The following is a 20,207-nucleotide window of genomic DNA, read 5'->3' on the forward strand; positions in this document are numbered from 1 at the left end:
CAGATGAGTCTATGACATGACCAATAGAGGACTCTCCCCTCAGAATCAGGGACAGAACTCAGAAGTCCTGAGTTTTACCTGTCCTCTGCTGTCAGCAAATATCTATGAAACCCACCGGCAAAGTACCTTCCTCACTCACCTATGGTGGCCAGTCCCCATGGAGGATGACAACCTACTACTGCTATCAGTTACTTGGTTAGCTTAACTGGCAAGGTGTGTGCGGGGCATCTAAAGGTTCAAGGATCTATGGTGGTGTCAGTATGATGTGACACGATGGAACTGTTTTGTTTTTCAGTTTATTTTTTTTAAGCCTAGGCAATTACACACAAAGAACTACATTAAAGGAACATTCAGGTGGCAGAAGCAAGCCCTGGGAAGTAACAAAATGCCAGGATTAAGACTGACGGCGCCTTGTTATGGCATTAAAGACTGTATCATAACGCAGAGCACCTGCCTCTATTCCATGTTAAAGGCCTCTCGGATGCTGTCCAGAGCCTGCTCCTTGGTTATTTTCTTCCACTCTGGGGGGAGATCGGCACGCTCCACATTGTACTCTCTGGCAAACTCTCGATTGAACTTTCTGAATATGAACTTCCAATAATCAGAGGCGCTGATGCTGGGGTCCGGTTGGATGCGCCAGGTGGGGTAGAATTGGCGATAATCTTTGTAGGGATGCCATTTAAATGCCGTGTTCAGGTTTTTAAAAGATTTACTAGAAACTACATCAGAGGAGCACAAAGAATACACAAGCCTGTCAGTTGTCACATAACTGTAGCCCCCCAGCCCTTGAGGCCGATGCACTGATGCAAAATGCTCCTTGTGGTCGCTGCCTCCTGCTTCACAGGGGACTTTACAGAATGGACACTGCTTCCCACAGCCGAACACGCGCTGGAAGATCTCATCCTGAGGCTTGAACTGGAGCTGTGTGAAGACCATCTCCCCACTCAGCTTTTCCCACTCCGAGAGGATGCCTTCTTCCACCTGGGGGAAGAAGGTCTGGATGTCGACTGAGAACTGCCTGACACTGGCTGTGTTCTTGAAGAGGATCACCTCCAAACTGTCCTTGGAGATGACTAGCTCCTTGCACATCGCTTGGCAAAATTGCTCCAAGAACTCAGAGATGGTGGGGGCATCTTGGCATTCAGAGCTCTCCAGAGCGTCCTGGATTTTCTTCATGATTGTGGCTAGAACTGCTCTCTCCAGCTCCCGCAAACTCCCAGTCTCTCTGTAGTGGCTGATCAGGCATGTCTGGATCCAGGCCTTTACAAACTCTTCATAGTTTCTGACGTATTTCACGTAGTTATTGAAGTCCATCTCCTCCAGCAGTTTCTTCTGCACAGTAAACTGGAAGAAGCTCCGGCTGCTGTATTTGATGGACTCTCCACTGCTTAGAAAGTCATCCACTATCTCAATCCCGAGTCTCTTTTTCATATATTCCCATAAAGCAGGTGTCAAACACTGGTTGATGAAATCAAAAGCTCTCTTCTGGCAGGCATCCTTCTCATAGTAAACATCTGTGAAGGTGGAGAAATACTGAGGTCTCAGCTCCTCCAGGCGACGCTGAGGGTCATTCTTCTTGAGAAAGTCTTCGTGCATCTTCTGGAAAGCGCTGGCCGCCTCGCCCAGGATGTGAAGTTTTAAATCAACTTCGAAGGAAGCACTGGTGTACAAATTCCCAGCTAACTTCTCCTGAAGCCTCTCGTTGATCATCCACAGCAATTCCGTGCAGTAGGTCTGGTCGTAATCCCCTTGGGAGTGGACCTTCTGCCCAACGTACCTCCTACACTCCTCCATCAGGGACTTTGTGAACTCTTCCAATTCACGCCAACATTGCTGAGTTATAAACTCCACAGGCACTCTGTACCAAGCCAAGTCCAGATACTCCTTCTTCATGCAGAAGGGTTTTCTTTGATAGGTCAACAAGCTCTGGGCTTTATGGAGCATCTGCTTGACCAAACTCCCTCTGTTCTTCAGGTCCTTGCAGAGCTGGTAGCGGATGTCTTCATGAATTTGGCGTAGGGGTAAGCTCTCCAGTGGCAGCTCTGCTAAGGTTTCCTTCCACATCTTGGCAAACTCTTTTTGCAGTTCCTTGGGCGTTAGCTCCTTGTCCCTCTCCCTGCAGTCCCGCAAGAGCCCATCCACCTTCCCTTCAATGGTTTTCATGTACCTGGCCTGCAGATGGTCTATCTTGCTCCGACCTTTCTGGATACGAATGGCCTCTTCAGATTTACAGAGCAGATAGCTCTCCAGTTCGTGCCGGAGAAATGTCACGCTCCGGAGAAAATCTTCCCTGTATTTCTCTACCAAATGAAGGTTCCCAGTTCCACTCTCAAAGTAGCTCTGTAAACTCTGCAGCATCTTTTGCTCCCCATTGTGGAGCATCTGGTGAACTTCCAGCCTTAGTTTCTCAAAGGTGTCGGGACCCAGATTGTCTGGGGAATGGTTCTGGATGGTGGTTTCGGCTTTGGAGATCCAGAGGTGCATCTCCTTGCGGAAATCCCACTCCCACTCCGCGTACATCACAGACAGCTGGGTATAGGCCTCAGCCACCAGGCTGTTTCTGAAGCTGAAGATGAAGTTCTCGTGTTTCACGGCGTTCCAGAGGCTCCTCACCCACTCAATGAACTGAGGAATGTCCTTGGGGGCTCTGTGAGGTGATCGATTCCTCATGAATTCAAACAGGTATTTCTTCAGCTCACACAGGCTCTCGCTGTATCCCATATTTACTGGTGCCATAGGAGGGACTCCATGCCACAGCCCAGGGATGTACCAACTGTGCTTCTCCGGATCATAGTCCATGATGTCAGAAAATTTCATCTCCCTGGTTTGCTTTTCCATCCTCACTGCAGCTTTGGTCATTTCATCCAGCTGCTCCAGGAGGTGTTTCCTGTCCCTCATGTTTTGTTCATGCGCAGACACATCACTGACATTCTGATGCACAAATTGGCAGTTGGGTTTGTGCCCGATTTCCTCCATTCTGAGAAATGCGTGGACGACAATTTGCAGAACATCCTTCATTTCGGTGGCGTTCTCCATGGCCATGTTAACAATGGTTATGTCACTCAGTCCAATCACCAGTGTGGCCAGCTCATTGTCATGTTCATAACTGTCCTCCAGCTTGGCCAGTTCCGGGGCTTTCAGGCCTTCTGTGTCTATCACCAGGATGAAGTCACAGCCCAGCTCCTGCTGAAAGTTCTCTGCCACTTTAATGAGGGACATGAAGGCTCCTCGGGTACATCGGCCACTGCTCACTGCGAACTGCAGGCCGAACATGGTGTTGAGGAGGGTGGATTTCCCAGTGCTCTGCACTCCCAGCACTGTTAGAACCAGCATTCTGGACCTTCCCCCCAGCTTGGCATGGAGCTCAGCCAGAACATCTGTCACCCACTGCAGTGGGATGTTGGAGGCATCTCCATCGATCAGCTCCATGGGAAACCCTTCCAGCATCAGGTCAGCTGCTATGCCTGGGAGACAGATGAATTGCCTTTGGATGTTCCCCATGTTCCCGTCTTTCACCATTGAGCTTTCGGCCTCGTAAAATTGCCCCAACTCACGCATGAAATGCTCCACCCCTAAGGAGCTGGCAGAGATTAGTTCGTCCAGTTCTGCCAGCTGTTTTGCATCATCCCCTAGAGCACGACATTTCTCTTTATACTCAGCCCGGAGCCTAGAGAGGTTCCCCCTGGCGATGTGATCCAGGTGGAACTTCATCCATTTCAGGAAATGATGTTTCTCAGCTGGACTCAACTGTCCTATCCCGCTAATAAATTTAACCATCCCGCTGGTGAGGTCACACTGGTTCTGCTGCCTGCGTAGCTCCAACCTCCTTTCTCTCAGCTGGGATCTATAGTCTTCCGGAGGGACGTCCCGTTGGCCTTTCATCCGGCACAGCTCTTTCTCCACTTTAGCCAAGTTCCTCCACAGATCCCCTTGGAGCCTCAGCATTTCCCTCTTGTACTTTGCCACGTCCTGTATTTCTGCGGTGATTTCTTGAACGTGCTCCAAGGCGGTCCAACATTCTCCATCATCTTCATCCACCTGGATCCCGAGCTCCCGCGCCGTCACAGCCATGTCACGGATGCTCGTGCTCTTGGGAGAGGAGCTCATGACACCCTGTAGGGTGGATCGTAGCTTTTTCACCAGTTCTGCGCTATTGTTGCTCTTCTGTTTCACCAGAAGTTGTGATTTGTTCATATTCAGTTGCGGGGCTAATTTATTGAGGAGTCCCAGTGTTTCCTTGGCTTTCCCAGCCTGACTGTTAAGGATGAAGTAGTATTTAGTGGCTGACCCCGGCAGAGATGATAACAGCGCGTATTCTCTCTCATTGATGCTCTCCGTTAATATGAACACTGCTGAGGAGACCTCTGTTAAAAAGCTGAACTGCAGCCAGTGCGACACAATGTCTCCACGCAGGTTTGTAACTGCGATGGGCTCTGGGAAAAGATCCAGATTCTCCCTCCCAGCAGGGAAATACCAGGAAATCTCGACCAGCCCATCTGCAATTTCCCGAGGGACATTCCCAGACTCCATGTCCCGATGGATGAAGAAATCCTGGTGCTGCTGGGAGGGGCTGAGAACCTCATTGAGGAGTTTAGACTTGGAGAAGCTGCAGCTCCCCATCCGCACAAAGGAAACGGTTGGCATTTCTGTGAGCACCAGGCTCTCCTCTCTGAACCCTCTGCTTTCTGCCAGGGAGTGGGGCCTCCACTTCCTCACAATGTCCCTCATGGCCCACAGCATTAGGGTGAACTTGGGGCTGTCGACGGCAGGTAGCAGCAGAGGGAGGGCAAACTGGCACATGGACATTTTGGAGAGGATCTCCTGCTGTAGGAAACTGTCTGAGCAAAGCAGAACGGCACAGAGAACATCGAGGGGGTGCAGAGAAGCCCTAGAGTCGTCTTCCCTCACAGAAAACACATCCCCACTCACCCCACCCTCCTCATCCTCACTTGTGTCGTCATCAGATGTCCCCTGCCCAAGGCTTGTGCTTCTGGCTGTCCCGTTCAAAGCCATGAGCTTTCTCAGGAAATGCCAAGGCAAGTCTCCCAGGATGGAAAGAGTCCAGTCCTTCAGGCTCTCCGGACTGATTTCCAGGAGATCACTCAGCCGCAGTTTCCCATTTCTGAACTTCTTGAGCCTCAGCTTTGACAAGACGGTTTTCAGGGCTCCTCTTCTCCCTGCAAATGGAAACAAAGGCATCACCACCTGGGATGGCGTCACAGCTCAGGGCCAGCTGCACCTGGGCCTCCTCTTGATCTCTCTGTTTCCAAAATTTAGGCCTGAAGCCTTCACCTCCCCGGCTCGTTTCATCTGAAGGGGACTAACCCAGCTAAACGTTCAAACCCGTCTGTCTCCACTAACGCTTAGGGAGGCTTTACTTTATCTAGACTCCCTCGCTCCTGAGGCTGGGTGTCCCACACTGAGGCGTAGATGGTGTGACCTAGGCCAAACTCCTGCCCCCAGGACTATCAGTCACTGCAGATCCAGAGGCAGAGGCATGGTTGGGAGGCCAGCCGGGGATTAGAGCCAGGGGTTCAGAGGCAGGCAGGGCGTAAGGCTAGAATGGAGCAGCTAAGGGGTGGAGAAAGGGCTGGCCAGGGAGCCGGTCTGGCACAGCTGTGAATGATTGAGTAGCCGTCGTGCTGCTGTGGCTACCTGGGTTAAATAGGGACTTGTGGGCCCTTCTGTCCTGTCAGGGACCACAGTCACTCAGCCTCGTCTACACTACGGCGGTAAATCGACCTAAGTTACGCTACTCCAGTTTACCGATTTACCGGTAAGTGTAGACACAGTCTCAGTGCGGGTTTATTGGGCCCAGCCGAGCTCACTGGGTTGCTAGGCAACCATGCCCAGAGTTGGCTGGGTTCCTGACACTGCGGGCCGTCTGCGTTTCCATCGGCTCAGAAACAATTTATTTTGCCCCAGAATTTTCTTCTATGGAGGATTTGGGAATTTGGAGGAGGAAAAGCCCAAAATTTCAAAATCTCAGAAACCACCACAAAAGGGACTTTCCATTCTCCACACAGCTCTGGATGTAGTATTTGTAAAACAATCCTGGCATCTTTCACGTGCTTCACAGATGGACAAGACGCAGGGGACGGTCAGGAGCTCGGGCACGGCTAGTGTACAGAGATAGAGACGCTGGACGGAAGAACCACAGGAGTGTGGGGGGCCCTTACTGACTTCGTCATTGGCCAACTCAGGGCAGAGGGATTTGGGTTGGGAGAAGGACTTGGGGGGGGGTGTTCTCTGGACTCTACCTCCATGAACTTTGTTGGGAGAGGTCTCGGGAGCCTCATCTCCGCTCCTGTCCACTGATGCAGAATGTCCTGGTGTCTCAGCTCCGCACCTCTCCACCGACCTGGCAACTCCTGGGGTCTCGGCTCTGCTCTCCAACATGGAGACATCTGAGTCTGGAGTCGCTCCATCTAAGGATCCAGAAGAGAAGCCTGCTCAGAGGTCCTAGACCAGTGTTTCTCAACGTTTGCAGGCTACTGGACCGCTTTCAAGAGTCTGATTTGTCTTGCATACCACAGGTTTCACCTCACTTAAAAATACAAAAGTGTCACAGCACACCTCCAGGCAGCAGGGCTGAAGCATTTACTTTGCTTTGTGGGGCTCCTAAGGTGTGGGTCCCCAGGCAATTGCCTTGCTTGACACCCCCCTAAATGCCGGCCCTGCACTTGTGATCTCCCTAAACCCGTCCCAGGACCCTCCTGGGGGCTGCAACATCCAGGTACTGAGCTAGAGCAATTGGGTATGCCCTGGAAGACCTCTGTGTACCCCACAGGAGTATGTGGTCCTTATGGTAGAGAACCACTGCCCTGGACCTTCCCAGTGCCACTGTGTCCTCGGTGTCGTGTTCTGTTTTCATTTTGTTGCTTGTTTGGGCAGGTTTTTGTTTTGTTTTTCCTTGTCAGGAGCTTAGGTGAGAAGGTTATGACATATATAGAGGCAGCGGTGGAGTGACCCAAGGAATGGAAGAGTCAGTTGAGATGACCGGATGAGGAAGCTGTGGGATGTACATTATCCGGGAGTGGGTGCCCATGTGTATGCAGTGGTGAGCTGGAGCCGGTTCGCACCAGTTCGCTAGAACCGGTTGTTAAATTTAGAAGCGGACAACCAGTTCTAAAAGGGCTTCTAAATTTAACAACTGGCCAAAAGTGGCACCTCACGCGCCGACTCCATGGGTGCTCTGGGGCTGGAGCACCCACAGGGAGGGCCGCTCCCCCTGCTCCCCCCCCCAGCTACGCTCCCCCACCCCTAGGAGCCAGAGGGACCTGCCGGATGCTTCCTGGGAGCTGACCCAGGTATGCACCACCGGGACTCCCCACCTCGCCCCCTGGCAGGTGCCTCTGGCTCTTAGGGGCGGGGTGGGCACCCACTACGGTGGCCCACGGGACCCTCCTGCCCGGTTCTGGGGGCAGTCAGGGGACAAGGGAGGAGGGTGGATGGGGCAGGGGTCTGGGAGGCGGGCGTCAAGGAACGCGGGCGGGGGGTAGGAGTCCCCAGGGGCGGGGGCGGGCCACGACCCCCTCGTGGGGTGAGGAGGGAACCAGTTATTAAGATTTTGGCAGCTCATCACTGTGTGTATGAAGTGCTGCCTGAGGGAGCTGATGGAAGAGAAGATCCAAGGTTTGGAGACGCAGGTAGAAACTTTGGTTGAGTTTCGAAGGGGATTTGAGCAGATGATGGAGGGAAGGTTGAAGGGAAAAGTCAAGACCGGCAGATGGAAGCTGGACGGGAGAACTGTGAGGGGAGGCTGCTAGATGAGGGAAGTGGCCAGTGGAAGCATGTGATTACCAGAACCAGGCAGAGGAAGAGACGGGCTGGTGAAGGAGAAAGAGAGCTCAGGAACAGGTTTCCCTGAGTTGGAAGATGAAGAAGGGGCCCAGCAGGCAGCAACAGATGGTGGGAGAACAAGCAAGAAGAAAAGAACTTGCGAGTCTTACATGACGAGGGGAAGAGTCAATGGAGGTAGCCAGAGTTTGGAGCCCAAGAGGACAGCGGATGACACACAAAATATTGCAAGAGAGAACAAGAGACACGAGGACTTGCAGCCAGAAAGAACAGATGGGGAAGGCTGGAGAATCACATAACCAAGAGGAAGAGGCAGGTCGCCGTGACTGGTGAATCCATTCTAAGAACAGACAGGCCTGTCACCTGAGCTGATCCTGAGAGCAGAGGGCTGTCCTGTCTGCCAGGAGTTAAGATACAAGGTGCGGACCTGAGGCCGAAGAGTATCCTAATGGAAGCAGGAAAGAATCCACTGATTGTCCTTCAAGTGGGAACAAATGATACTGCTAGATTCTCACCGGGATGCATCAAGGATGACTCTGCCAGGCTGGGGAAGACGCGTAAAGAAATGGAGGCTCAGGTAATTTTCAGTGGCCCCTGAAGGCGAGACACAATTATGATGAGCAACAGATGGCTGAAGCAGTGGTGCTATCAGGAGGGCTTTGGGCGGTTTGCCCACTGGGAGGCATTCATGGACAGAGGGCTGTTCTCCTGGGATGGACTCCACCCGAGTAGGGAGGGAAATAGACTTCTGGGATAGAGGTTGGCACATCTGATTAAAAGAGCTCTGAACTAGGAACTTGGAGGAGTTGCTAATGTAATCTCCATGGCTGATTCTAATATTGACCAGGAGGAAAACCAAGAAAGGGGAATACAGCAATGGATGAGGGAACAGCAGTGGGTAGGAGAATGGACATTAAGAGGAAAACCAGTGCCAATATCAATGACGCTAACAGTCAGGTAGGTGATGCTGGCAGGAGAACGATTGTACCTATATCATGTGAGGAATCTGTGCGAAGCCAAGCAGTAACAACTAAAATGTCTGTACACCAATGCAAGGAGCCTGGGTAACAAAATGGAGGAACTAGAACTGGTGGAGAAGGAAGTGAAACCAGATATTATACGGATAACAGAAACATGGTAGACTAGTAGTCATGACTGGATTACAGGTATTAAAGGGTATGTGCTGTCTGACAGATTTCTTCACCAAACCATCGCTGAACCTGCAAGAGATGATGCCATTTTAGATATGGCATTGGTGAGTAGTCAGGAAACTCGTAGAACAGCTGGTTCTATCTTGGTTTGAGTTTAAACTAAATGGAAGGATAAGCAAAAATAGGTCGGCAACTAGGGTCCTTGATTTCCAAAGGGCAAACATTAAAAAATAAAGGGAATTAGTTAGGCAAGTGGACTGAACCAAAGAACTCAAGGATCTGAATATGAAGGTGGCTTGCAATTACTTTAAGTCAAAGTTGCAGAAACTATCTGAAGCCTGCATCCCAAGAAAAGGGAAAAAAATTGTAGGGAAGGATTGGAGACCAAGCTAGGTGAGAAAGCATCTGACACAGGAGATTAAGAGAAAGCCGAAAGCCTACAAGGAGTGGAAGAGGGAATGGATCTGCAAGGGAGCAGCTTAATGGGACTAAACTGGGGTGGGTTTGGATAATCACCATCCAAGAATATTAAAGGAACTGGCACATGAAATTGCAAGCACAATTGCAAGGATTTTCAATGAATCTGTAAACTCAGGAGTCGTACCCCGAGGATTGCTAAGGTAGTACCTAATTTTAAGAAAGGAAAAAAACGTGTTCTAGGAAACTGTCAGTTAAACAAAACTTGTATGCAAGGTCTTGAACAAATTTTGAAAGAGAAAGCAGTTAAGGACATAGACGTAAATGATAATAAAATATACCATGGTTTTATAAAAGGTAACATGTGCCAGATCAACCTGATCTCTTTATTTCAGATAACTGATTATCTAGACAAAGGAAATGCAGTAAATCTAATCTTCCTGGATGCCAGTAAGGCATTTGATACAATTCCACATGGGAAATTATTAGTTAAATTAGAGAAGATGGGGATTTATTTGAGAATTTAAAATCAGATGAGAAAGTGGTTAAAGGGGAGACTACAATAGGTGGTACTGAAAGGCGAATTGTCGGGTTGGAGTGAAGTTACTAGTGGAGTTCCTCAAGGATCAGTCTCGGGACCAATCTTATTAAACATTTTTATTAATAACCTTGGCAAAAAAGTGCTAATAAAACTTGGGGATGACACCAAGTTGAGAGGTATTGCCAATCTGGGGTAGTACCAGAATATCATACAAGAAGGTCTGGATGATCTTGAAAACTGGAATAATAGAAATGGGATGAAACTGAATAGCGCAAAGTGCAAGGTCATACATTTAGGGACTAACAACATGAATTTTTGCTATATGCTGGGGATGTACCATTTGGAAGCGACAGAGGAGGAGAAAGACCTGGGTATATTGGTTGTTCAGAGGATGACTATGAACCACCACTGTGATGCAGCCGCAAAAAAGACTAATGCAGTCCTAGCATGCATCCAGCGAGGTATTTCCAGTAGAGACAGGGAAGTGTTAGTACCATGGTATAAGGCATTGGTGAGACCTCGTCTGGAATACTGTGTGCAATTCTGGTCTCCCATGTTTAAGAAATATGAATTCAAACTGGAACAAGTGCAGAGAAGAGATACTAGGATGATCCGAGAAATGGAAAACCTACCTTAGGAGAGGAGACTCAAAGAGTTTGGTTTGTTTAGCCTAACCAAAAGAAGGCTGAGAGGAGATATGATTGCTCTCTATAAATACACCAGAGGGAAAAATACCAGGGACGGAGAGGAATTATTTAAATTAAGTGCCAATGTGGACACCAGAACAAATGGATATAAACTGACCATCATCCAGTTTAGGCTTGAAATTAGATGCAGGTTTCTAACCACCAGAAGAGTGACGTTCTGGAACAGCCTCCTAAGGGGAGCAGGCAGGGGGGCAAAAAACCTCACGGGTTTCAAGGCTGAACTTGATACGTTTGTGGAGGGGATGGTATGACGGGACTGCCTACCATGGCATGCAGCCAGTCTGCAAACGCTAGCAGCAAATATCTCCAACGGCCAGTGATGGGACACTAGCTGGGGAGGAGGCGGCGCTCTGAGTTACTACAGAGAATTCTTTCCCAGGTATCCGGCTGGTGGGTCTTGCCCATATGCTCAGGGTCTAACTGATCACCAGGCTTGGGGTAAGCAAGTAATTTTTTCCCAGGGTCAGATTGGCAGAGACCCTGGGGTTTTTTTTTTTTTGCCTTCCTCTGCAGCATGGGGCATGGGTCACTTGCAGGTTTAAACTAGTGCAAATGGTGGATTTTCTGACACCTGACGTCTTTAAATCATGATTTGAAGACGTCAGTAACTCAGCCAGAGGTTAGGGGTCTATTACAGGAGTGGGTGGGCAAGGTTCTGTGGCTTTCAATGTGCAGGAGGTCAGACCAGATGATCTGATGGTCCTCTCTGGCCTTAAAGTCTACGAGACACATACAGCTCATTCCATTAATCAGAGATCAAACCTCTAACCCTGTGAGGAACTGAACCAAACCAGGCCCAAATCCTTCCCAGAGAATCCCTCCAATCTTGCCCCCCAATCTGTTCTCCTAAAATCCCATCCACCAAACCACAATAAGACTAGTACCCAGGAGCCCAGACTCTCAGTGTCCCCTTCCCCTAACACTCGAGACTCCCCTCCCCTAGGTGGGAATAGAACCCTGGAGTCCTGATTCCCAGTCCCCAGCTGCGCTATCCTACTAGACCATAGTCTTTCCCTTCCATCCTTGAAGAGCTTCCAAAGTTGACCTTGAGATGTCAGTGGGATCGGAGTATCGACCCTACCTTCAATATTCCCTTTTCCTTCAGCGGTCTTTCCTTCTTCTCCATGGCTGGGGATATTTCCAGACCCTACAAAGCAAAACAAGTGAAAGTCTCTTAGGCTCATGTAGGAGCCTATAGATCTGGGCCATAGATCTTGTCCAGCCTAGGGTTTCAAGTGGCAGCCTTAGATTCTTGCTTCATCTCAGGAACCCCTTCGAGAACTGCAGACTACCTGGAGTTCTAGCTTAGCCCCTGCTGAAATGATAGAGGAGGAACCGAGCTTGTAGCTGGAGCCACTGAAATTGAGCTCAAGGTTCTAAACAATGTGAAGTGGTTGCTGGTTGAGTTGACCTGGTTCAATGGACCTAATTAGAAGAAGTACCTTTTTCCCTCCCAGGATGTTCACAAGCAATAGTTTCTGTTTGGGTTCATGCAGCCAGAATCACCTTCTGCTCTTGCAAGGGGTCCAAACACATAGAAGCTAGACCCTTCCTGCATCCCAAATCTACCACAGCTTTCTCTCTGTCCCTGTCCATACAGCCCCGAGGAGAACTCTCCTGAGATTCTGCGCCCAGTACAGGACAATCATAAATACTTCTTAAGCATTGCCCTACAGGGCAAGTCTAGAGACCCGTCCTGTACCTTCGAAATCTGCTCTCTCTGAGGACACAGCAGCTGCATCCTTCTCTGAGGATCTGGCACCTCCTGGACTCTCTGGATCATTCTTTGAGGGTAAAGCATTTTCAGGTTCATTCTTTATTGGGGTTGTCGCAGAATTTGGTGTCACCAGTCCCTTCCCTGAGGACAACACGGCTTCTGGCTTCTCGGGTTCTTCCAGCTTCTCTGGATCATTCTTCTCTGAGGATGTGGCATCTTCTGAGTTCTGTGGAGCAATCTTCCCTGACGATGGGCTACCGTCTGAATTTCCTAGATCATTCTCCTCATGCGGTAGAGCGGTTTCTGGATTTTCTAGATCATTCTTCTCTAGGGATGTGGCACCTCCTGGATTTTCTAGCTCATTTTTGCCCAAGGTTACAGCATCTTGTGGGTTTTCTGCTTTGTTCTTCTTGGAGGATGTGCCACCTTCCGGATTCTCTGCATCATTTGTCTGAGTTACACACCCTGCAAAGGGACAACAAATAGACACCTCCTCAGTGCCTTACAGATTTCTTTGCAATTCCAGGAACTTTCTTGGACAAGAGAGAAAGGAGATGGGTCTCCATGGCCCGTTCAGCCCTTGGCCACTCCCCTGAGGCTACTGCCCTGCATTTTAGTTAGATCAGCAGTGAAGGAAAAGGTTAAAAATAGTGAGAGAAATCCTGTGGTCTACGGGAAAAGGGCATTACATTGGAGGCTGTTTGTGAGACTGTGACAAGTTTTTTAGGGCAGGGGTCAGAACGGGGATTTGGGGCTAAATCCTCAGGTTTCAAGTAGGGCTGTCAATTAATCACAGTTAACTCACATGATTAACTCAAAAAAATTAATCGTGATTAAAAAAATTAATCGCGATTAATCGCACTTAGCAATAGAAAACCAATTGACATTTATTAAATTTTTTGGATGTTTTTCTACATTTTCAATATTGATTTCAATTACAACACAGAACACAAAGTGCACAGTGCTCACTTTATATTATTATTTTTGATTAAAAATATTTGCACTTTAAAAATGATAAATAAAAGAAATAGTATTTTTCAATTTACCTCATACAAGTATTGAAGTGCAATCTCTTTATTATGAAAGTGTAACTTACAAATGCAGATTTTTTTTGGTTACAAAACTGCACTCAAAAACAAAACAGTGTAGAACTTTAGAGCCTACAAGTCCACTCAGTCCTACTTCTTATTCTGCCAATCACTAAAACAAACAAGTTTGTTTACTTACATTGACGGGAGATAATGCTGCCTGCTTCTTATTTACAATGTCACCTGAAAGTGAGAACAGGCATTTGCATGGCACTTTTGTAGCCGGCGCTGTGAGGTATTTACATGCCAGATGTGCTAAACATTCGTATGACCCTTCATGCTTCGATCACCATTCCAGAGGACATGCTTCCATGCTGATGATGCTCATTTAAAAAAAATAATGCGTTAATTAAATTTATGACTGTACTCCTTGGGGGGAGAATTGTATGTCCCCTGCTCTTTTTTACCCACATTCTGCCATATATTTCATGGTATAGCCGTCTTGCATGATGACCCAGCACGTGTGTTTTAAGAACACTTTCACTGCAGATTTGAAAAAAACACAAAGAAGGTACCAATGTGAGATTTCTAAAAAATAGCTACAGCACTCCACCCAAGGTTTAAGAATCGGAAGTGCCTTCCAAAATCTGAGGGATGAGGTCTGGAGCATGCTTTCAGAAGTCTTAAAAGAGCAACATTCCGATGCAGAAACTACAGAACCCGAACCATCAAAAAAGAAAATCAACCTTCTTCTGGTGGCTTCTGACTCAGATGATGAAAATGAACATGCGTCTGTTGGCACTGCTTTGGATTGTTATCAAGCAGAACCCATCATCAGCATGGAAGCATGTTCTCTGGAATGGTGGCTGAAGCATGAAAGGAATCATAGAATCATAGAATATCAGGGTTGGAAGGGACCCCAGAAGGTCATCTAGTCCAACCCCCTGCTCAAAGCAGGACCAGTTCCCAGTTAAATCATCCCAGCCAGGGCTTTGTCAAGCCTGACCTTAAAAACCTCTAAGGAAGGAGATTCTACCACCTCCCTAGGTAACGCATTCCAGTGTTTCACCACCCTCTTAGTGAAAAAGTTTTTCCTAATATCCAATCTAAACCTCCCCCACTGCAACTTGAGACCATTACTCCTCGTTCTGTCATCTGCTACCATTGAGAACAGTCTAGAGCCATCCTCTTTGGAACCCCCTTTCAGGTAGTTGAAAGCAGCTATCAAATCCCCCCTCATTCTTCTCTTCTGCAGGCTAAACAATCCCAGCTCCCTCAGCCTCTCCTCATAACTCATGTGTTCCAGTCCCCTAATCATTTTTGTTGCCCTTCGCTGGACTCTCTCCAATTTATCCACATCCTTCTTGAAGTGTGGGGCCCAAAACTGGACACAGTACTCCAGATGAGGCCTCACCAATGTCGAATAGAGGGGAACGATCACGTCCTTCGATCTGCTCGCTATGCCCCTACTTATACATCCCAAAATGCCATTGGCCTTCTTGGCAACAAGGGCACACTGCTGACTCATATCCAGCTTCTCGTCCACTGTCACCCCTAGGTCCTTTTCCGCAGAACTGCTGCCTAGCCATTCGGTCCCTAGTCTGTAGCTGTGCATTGGGTTCTTCCGTCCTAAGTGCAGGACCCTGCACTTATCCTTATTGAACCTCATCAGATTCCTTTTGGCCCAATCTTCCAATTGGTCTAGGTCCTTCTGTATCCTATCCCTCCCCTCCAGCGTATCTACCACTCCTCCCAGTTTAGTATCATCCGCAAATTTGCTGAGAGTGCAATCCACACCATCCTCCAGATCATTTATGAAGATATTGAATAAAACCGGCCCCAGGACCGACCCTTGGGGCACTCCACTTGATACCGGCTGCCAACTAGACATGGAGCCATTGATCACTACCCGTTGAGCCCGACAATTTAGCCAGCTTTCTACCCACCTTATAGTGCATTCATCCAGCCCATACTTCCTTAACTTGCTGACAAGAATACTATGGGAGACCGTGTCAAAAGCTTTGCTAAAGTCAAGAAACAATACATCCACTGCTTTCCCTTCATCCACAGAACCAGTAATCTCATCATAAAAGGTGATTAGATTAGTCAGGCATGACCTTCCCTTGGTGAATCCATGCTGGCTGTTCCTGATCACTTTCCTCTCATGCAAGTGCTTCAGGATTGATTCTTTGAGGACCTGCTCCATGATTTTTCCAGGGACTGAGGTGAGGCTGACTGGCCTGTAGTTCCCAGGATCTTCCTTCTTCCCTTTTTTAAAGGACATATGAATCTTAAGCGGATCTGGCACGTAAATGTCTTGCAATGCCAGCTACAACAGTGCCATGCGAATGCCTGTTCTCACTGTCAGGTGACATTGTAAACAAGAAGCAGGCAGGATTATTTCCTGCCAGTTGTAACCAACCTTGTTTACCTGAGTAATTGGCTGAACAAGAAGTAGGACTGAGTGGACTTGTAGGCTCTAAAGTTTTACATTGTTTTATTTTTGAATGCAGGTTTTTTGTACATAATCCTACATTTGTAAGTTCAACTTTCATGATAAAGAAATTGCACTACAGTACTTGTATGAGGTGAACTGAAAAATACATTTTTTTTTTGTTTTTTACAGGGCAAATATTTGTAATAAAAATAAATATAAAGTGAGCACTGTACACTTTGTATTCTGTGTTGTAATTGAAATTAATATATTTGAAAATGTACTAAACATCCAAATATATTTAAAATAAATGGTATTCTTTTGTTAACAGCACGATTAATCGTGCGATTAATTGCAATTAATTTTTAAAATTGTGATTAATTTTTTAAATTCCTTGACAGCCCTAGTTTCAAGGAACGTTACAGACATGCTGGGGTTGATCTGTTAGGAAAACCCCACTGAGAGCCTGGGACACAACCCAGGAGTCCTGACTCCTAGCCTCCACCCCCCGCTCTAACCATTGGTCCAACCCGTCACCAATACGCAGTTACGTCGCAATATCTCCTGGCTACATTTTATGTCTCTTCTATGGAATCCTGCCAAGAACTGAAATGACTCAGAAAGCCCCAACTCACGGCGTGCCGGGGGCTGTAAATCTGATGGAAACTCTGGGAAGAGGCTCTGCAGACACTCCAGGAACTGCTCACAGCCGCGCTCCCCCTTCCTCTGGATCTTTATCAGCAGCCTTCGGATCCTCTCCCTGGGCTCCGAGAGCTTCTCCAAGGCCTCATACTCCTCCTCGGTAACTATCCCCAGCGAGGCCACTTCGTCCAAGACGGGGTCAGGGGTTGTTAGAAGGAGGGCGATGAGTCGCTCCCGTCCCCGGCGGATCGTCTCAAAGGCCATTGGGCCCAGGTCCCTGTGGCTGGGCAAGGGATTTGCGGAGAAACGACTTCAGATTGTGTTTGTAACTCCCGAAAAACCACACGCAACTCACCCACTGCAGCACCGCGCCCCCTAGCCCCGCACTGGGGCAATGGGGACAGCCCTGACTGCCAGGGGAGAGCGCCCCCTACTGAGCCCCTGCCCCACTCCCTGTGGCACAGCGCCCCCTAGTGCCGTTGTGGGGCACTGGATCTAGCCCTGACTGCCAGGGGAGAGCGCCCCCCTACTGAGCCCTTGCCCCACTCCCTGCACTGGGGCAATGCGGCCAGCCCTGACTGCCAGGGGAGAGCGCTCCCCTACTGAGCCCCTGCCCCACTCCCTGCAGCACAGCGCCCCCATAGCGCCGCACTGGGGCATTGGGGCCATTCCTGGCTGCCAGGGACAGCGCCCCTATCCATAGGGTAACCTGGGGGTCAGGCTGGGGAGGGTCCCAGGCAGGAGGAGGCTGGTTTTCTCCCCCGCCCACTCCCCGATCCCACAACCCTCTCTCTGGCCCCGGTCCAGCCCCAGGGCCCCGCACCCCAGTGGGCACTGCTGGAAGGAACTCACAGCTGAGGGGAAGAAATGACCCTTCTCTCCTGCGGCCGGCTTGTGTCGGGCTCCGTTTACACAGCCGGGTTCCAAGGACACGAAACTGAAACCGCAGCTGGGCGCAGGCTGGTGCAGCTGATTGTTCCTGCCCCTCCCTCTCATCGCTTCCCCCCGCCCTCCAGCTCCCTCCCGCATGGGCTCAGCCCTCCCCCCTCCAGCATTGTGGGGTCCCCTCTCTGCATGGCCCCCTCAGCCTGGGTATCCTGGTGAAACAGCTGCTTGAGCCAGACCCCAGTTCCCTGGATCAGGGCAGGGGGACCCCGGGGTGGGGGGAGGATTCTCTGCCCTGGGCTACACAGGTGTAGGGTGAGCAGACAGCAAGTGTGAAAAATCGGGACAGTGGGTGGGTGGGGGGTAATAGGAGCCTGTATAAGAAAAAGCCCCAAATATCGGGACTGTCCCTATAAAATCGGGACATCTGGTCACCCTATACAGGTGGGGGGGTCACAGCAGGTGAGCTAGTGCAGAGAGGGCCTCAAACTTTTGTTGTTGTTGGCGGGCCCCTTTTCCAATGCAGTGTCAATCAGGGCCCCCCCCCGCCAATTGAGAAACTGAGTGACCAAAGTAGATGTGTCCTTCATCGAAACACTGACCGTTCGTCATGCTTTAAGAAACAGAATATACTGTAACCGGACTTACAGATGTCAGGGATGATGGTTGTCCCTGCTTCTTACTGCAGAGGGTTTCTATCTTTGGTGTGATGGGGGACCAGATGTCTCGCTTCTATAGGGACAGTCCCAATTTTGGGGTTCTTTTTCTTCGATAGGCTCCTATTACCCCCACTCCCTGTCCCAATTTTTCACATTTGCGGTCTGGTCACCCTAGTGACAAGCGAACTTGCCAATCATTCTCCACTTCCAGGCGGGACCCTGAACTTGGTCTTCATCGCTGTCACGGCAGAGAATGATGCTTCACACATCCGTGTCCTCGGGAGAGGTAGTGACACGTTCCTTGCTTCTGTAGCTAAACCTGGGGACGCCAGAGCAACAGTCGGCCCAAACTGGCCAGCTGTCTGTTCCTGAAACTTAATTTTCAGTGTGTGGGCACAAGCTATTTTGGGGACTCCCTGTGCAGTCTCTAAGGACCCCCTTGGGTCCGTGGCCCCCAGTTTGAGAACGCCCATCTAGTGCCCTCATCTCTGGGGTCTGTTCAGTGCCGGATCTTGGTCGGGGTCCATGCAGCACGCGACATGAGGGGACCCTGATCCTGCATGGGATCTCCATGCTGCCCTGATTAAAAAAATGAAGAACGCTCATGATTTCAAGCATCCTCCTTGGGCTTCAGAGTTAAACTGTGGGGTTGAATCCCCCCTTCTTCCATGCAGCAGCTCCCAGTTCCCCTCCCTTGGTGCCTTCACTCCCACCCCCACTAACATGATCAGCTGGGGAATAGTGACAACTGCTATTGGTACATGTCATCATTAGACTCCAGAGTCAACATGGGTTGACACTATACACAGGAACACTCCTCACTTCCCCATGTCAGCTCCCAGTTGCCTCCACCACACATGGGCTCCACTCCCACCCCTGCTCCCATCCCTCTGCTGAGTCCATTAGGTTGTCGTTAGGCTTCAGAATCAACAGGAGTTAAATTATGGACATGAATCCTTGTTCAGTCTCTCCATGGCAACTCCCAATTACCCCACCCCGCGTTGGGGTCACCCCCATGCCTTTCTCCTGTCTCATCGACCAAAATGATCAGCAATTCCATTTACACTGATGTGCCAGGTGACATCATTAGTTTCAAGAGTGAACAATCCAATGGAGACAAATGCGGCCAGTTCTCTCTGCTCAGAGCTATTATGTCTGGCTGTCTGCAGACTCAGGCACCCGTCATATGGTTGGATGGTTTTCTTAGCAGCTCCCCCCACCCCGCACCCCACCTTCCAGTGAGGACGAGAGAATTAATTTGTGAAACAAAGGCTGTGGTGCTGCAGAATGTAATTATTCCACTCCAGCCTCAGAGACACATCAGCCAGGCTGGGGGTTGGCGAGCAGGGGAGTGCTATTATCCTTATGGCCCAGGGAGGATTCCAGGACTCCTGGGTTCACCTCCCAACACCATATGTGACCGTGGGCAAGTCACTGAATCGTGCTGTGCCTCAGTTTCCCCTCCACACGCTGGGCCTGTCTTGTCTGTTTAGACTGTGAGTTGTGAGGGTGAGGGACTGGCTCCTACAGAGCTCAGAGCCCCCATTGTGTGTGCGCTGATCTCAGGGACCCTGGGGCAAATCCAGAGTGACCCCACTGACGCCAATGGACTCAGGGCTGGGTTCTGATCTCAGCGACCGTAACAAACGGTGTCTTTCTTGCCAGCAGCAACTGTGGAATTTGCCCCCCATGCTCCACGTGCAGTCCCCGAGTGGTGAGTCAGCAATCCTGCGCTTGCCCTTCTGGCTGCTTCTCCGCTGCCTGGCCTCGCGCTGCCCCGTCCCCTCCCTACATCATGGGATGGGACATGCTTTGTAGGGAGTCCGACGTGTGAATTGGAAACGTGTTGCCCTCCCTTCACCCGCTGGTCCTCTCTCATGCCGAGCTGGCTCGATACAGCAGCTCAAGTGGCAAGTGATTGGCTGGTTCGGTGGCTTTCCATGCCCTAAGCTGCACACAGACAGACAGACAGACACACAGACGCCGGCAGTTGGTACGGCTCATTTATGATGTATAATGAAAACCTGAACAGAGCTCTCTGCATTCAGATCTGCTCTAACCACCAGACCCCACTCCCCTCCGAGTGCCGGGGACAGAACCCAGGAGCCCTGGCTCCCCACCCACCCTGCTCTAACCACCAGACCCCACTCCCCTCCAAGGGCTGGGCACAGAACCCAGGAGTCCTGGCTCCCAGCCTGCTGCCTTAACTGCACAGTCCATCCTCCC

At 49.8% G+C, this 20,207-nt stretch overlaps 1 protein-coding gene across 1 annotated transcript; it reads right to left on the minus strand.

The window, feature by feature from the left end:
• Nucleotides 1-280: 280 nt before the first annotated feature.
• Nucleotides 281-17,357, minus strand: LOC140912329 (interferon-induced very large GTPase 1). Its single transcript, XM_073346557.2, has 6 exons — nucleotides 17,290-17,357; nucleotides 16,431-16,720; nucleotides 12,319-12,798; nucleotides 11,698-11,763; nucleotides 6,261-6,428; nucleotides 281-5,177 (listed from the first exon to the last, which is right to left on the minus strand). Exons 2-6 carry the CDS (start codon nucleotides 16,699-16,701, stop codon nucleotides 457-459), a joined length of 5,706 nt encoding a protein of 1,901 aa, XP_073202658.1. The 5' UTR covers nucleotides 16,702-16,720; nucleotides 17,290-17,357; the 3' UTR covers nucleotides 281-456.
• Nucleotides 17,358-20,207: the final 2,850 nt, after the last annotated feature.

This window comes from Lepidochelys kempii, chromosome 6 (assembly GCF_965140285.1).
Source record: "Lepidochelys kempii isolate rLepKem1 chromosome 6, rLepKem1.hap1, whole genome shotgun sequence".
Taxonomy (NCBI): domain Eukaryota; kingdom Metazoa; phylum Chordata; order Testudines; family Cheloniidae; genus Lepidochelys; species Lepidochelys kempii.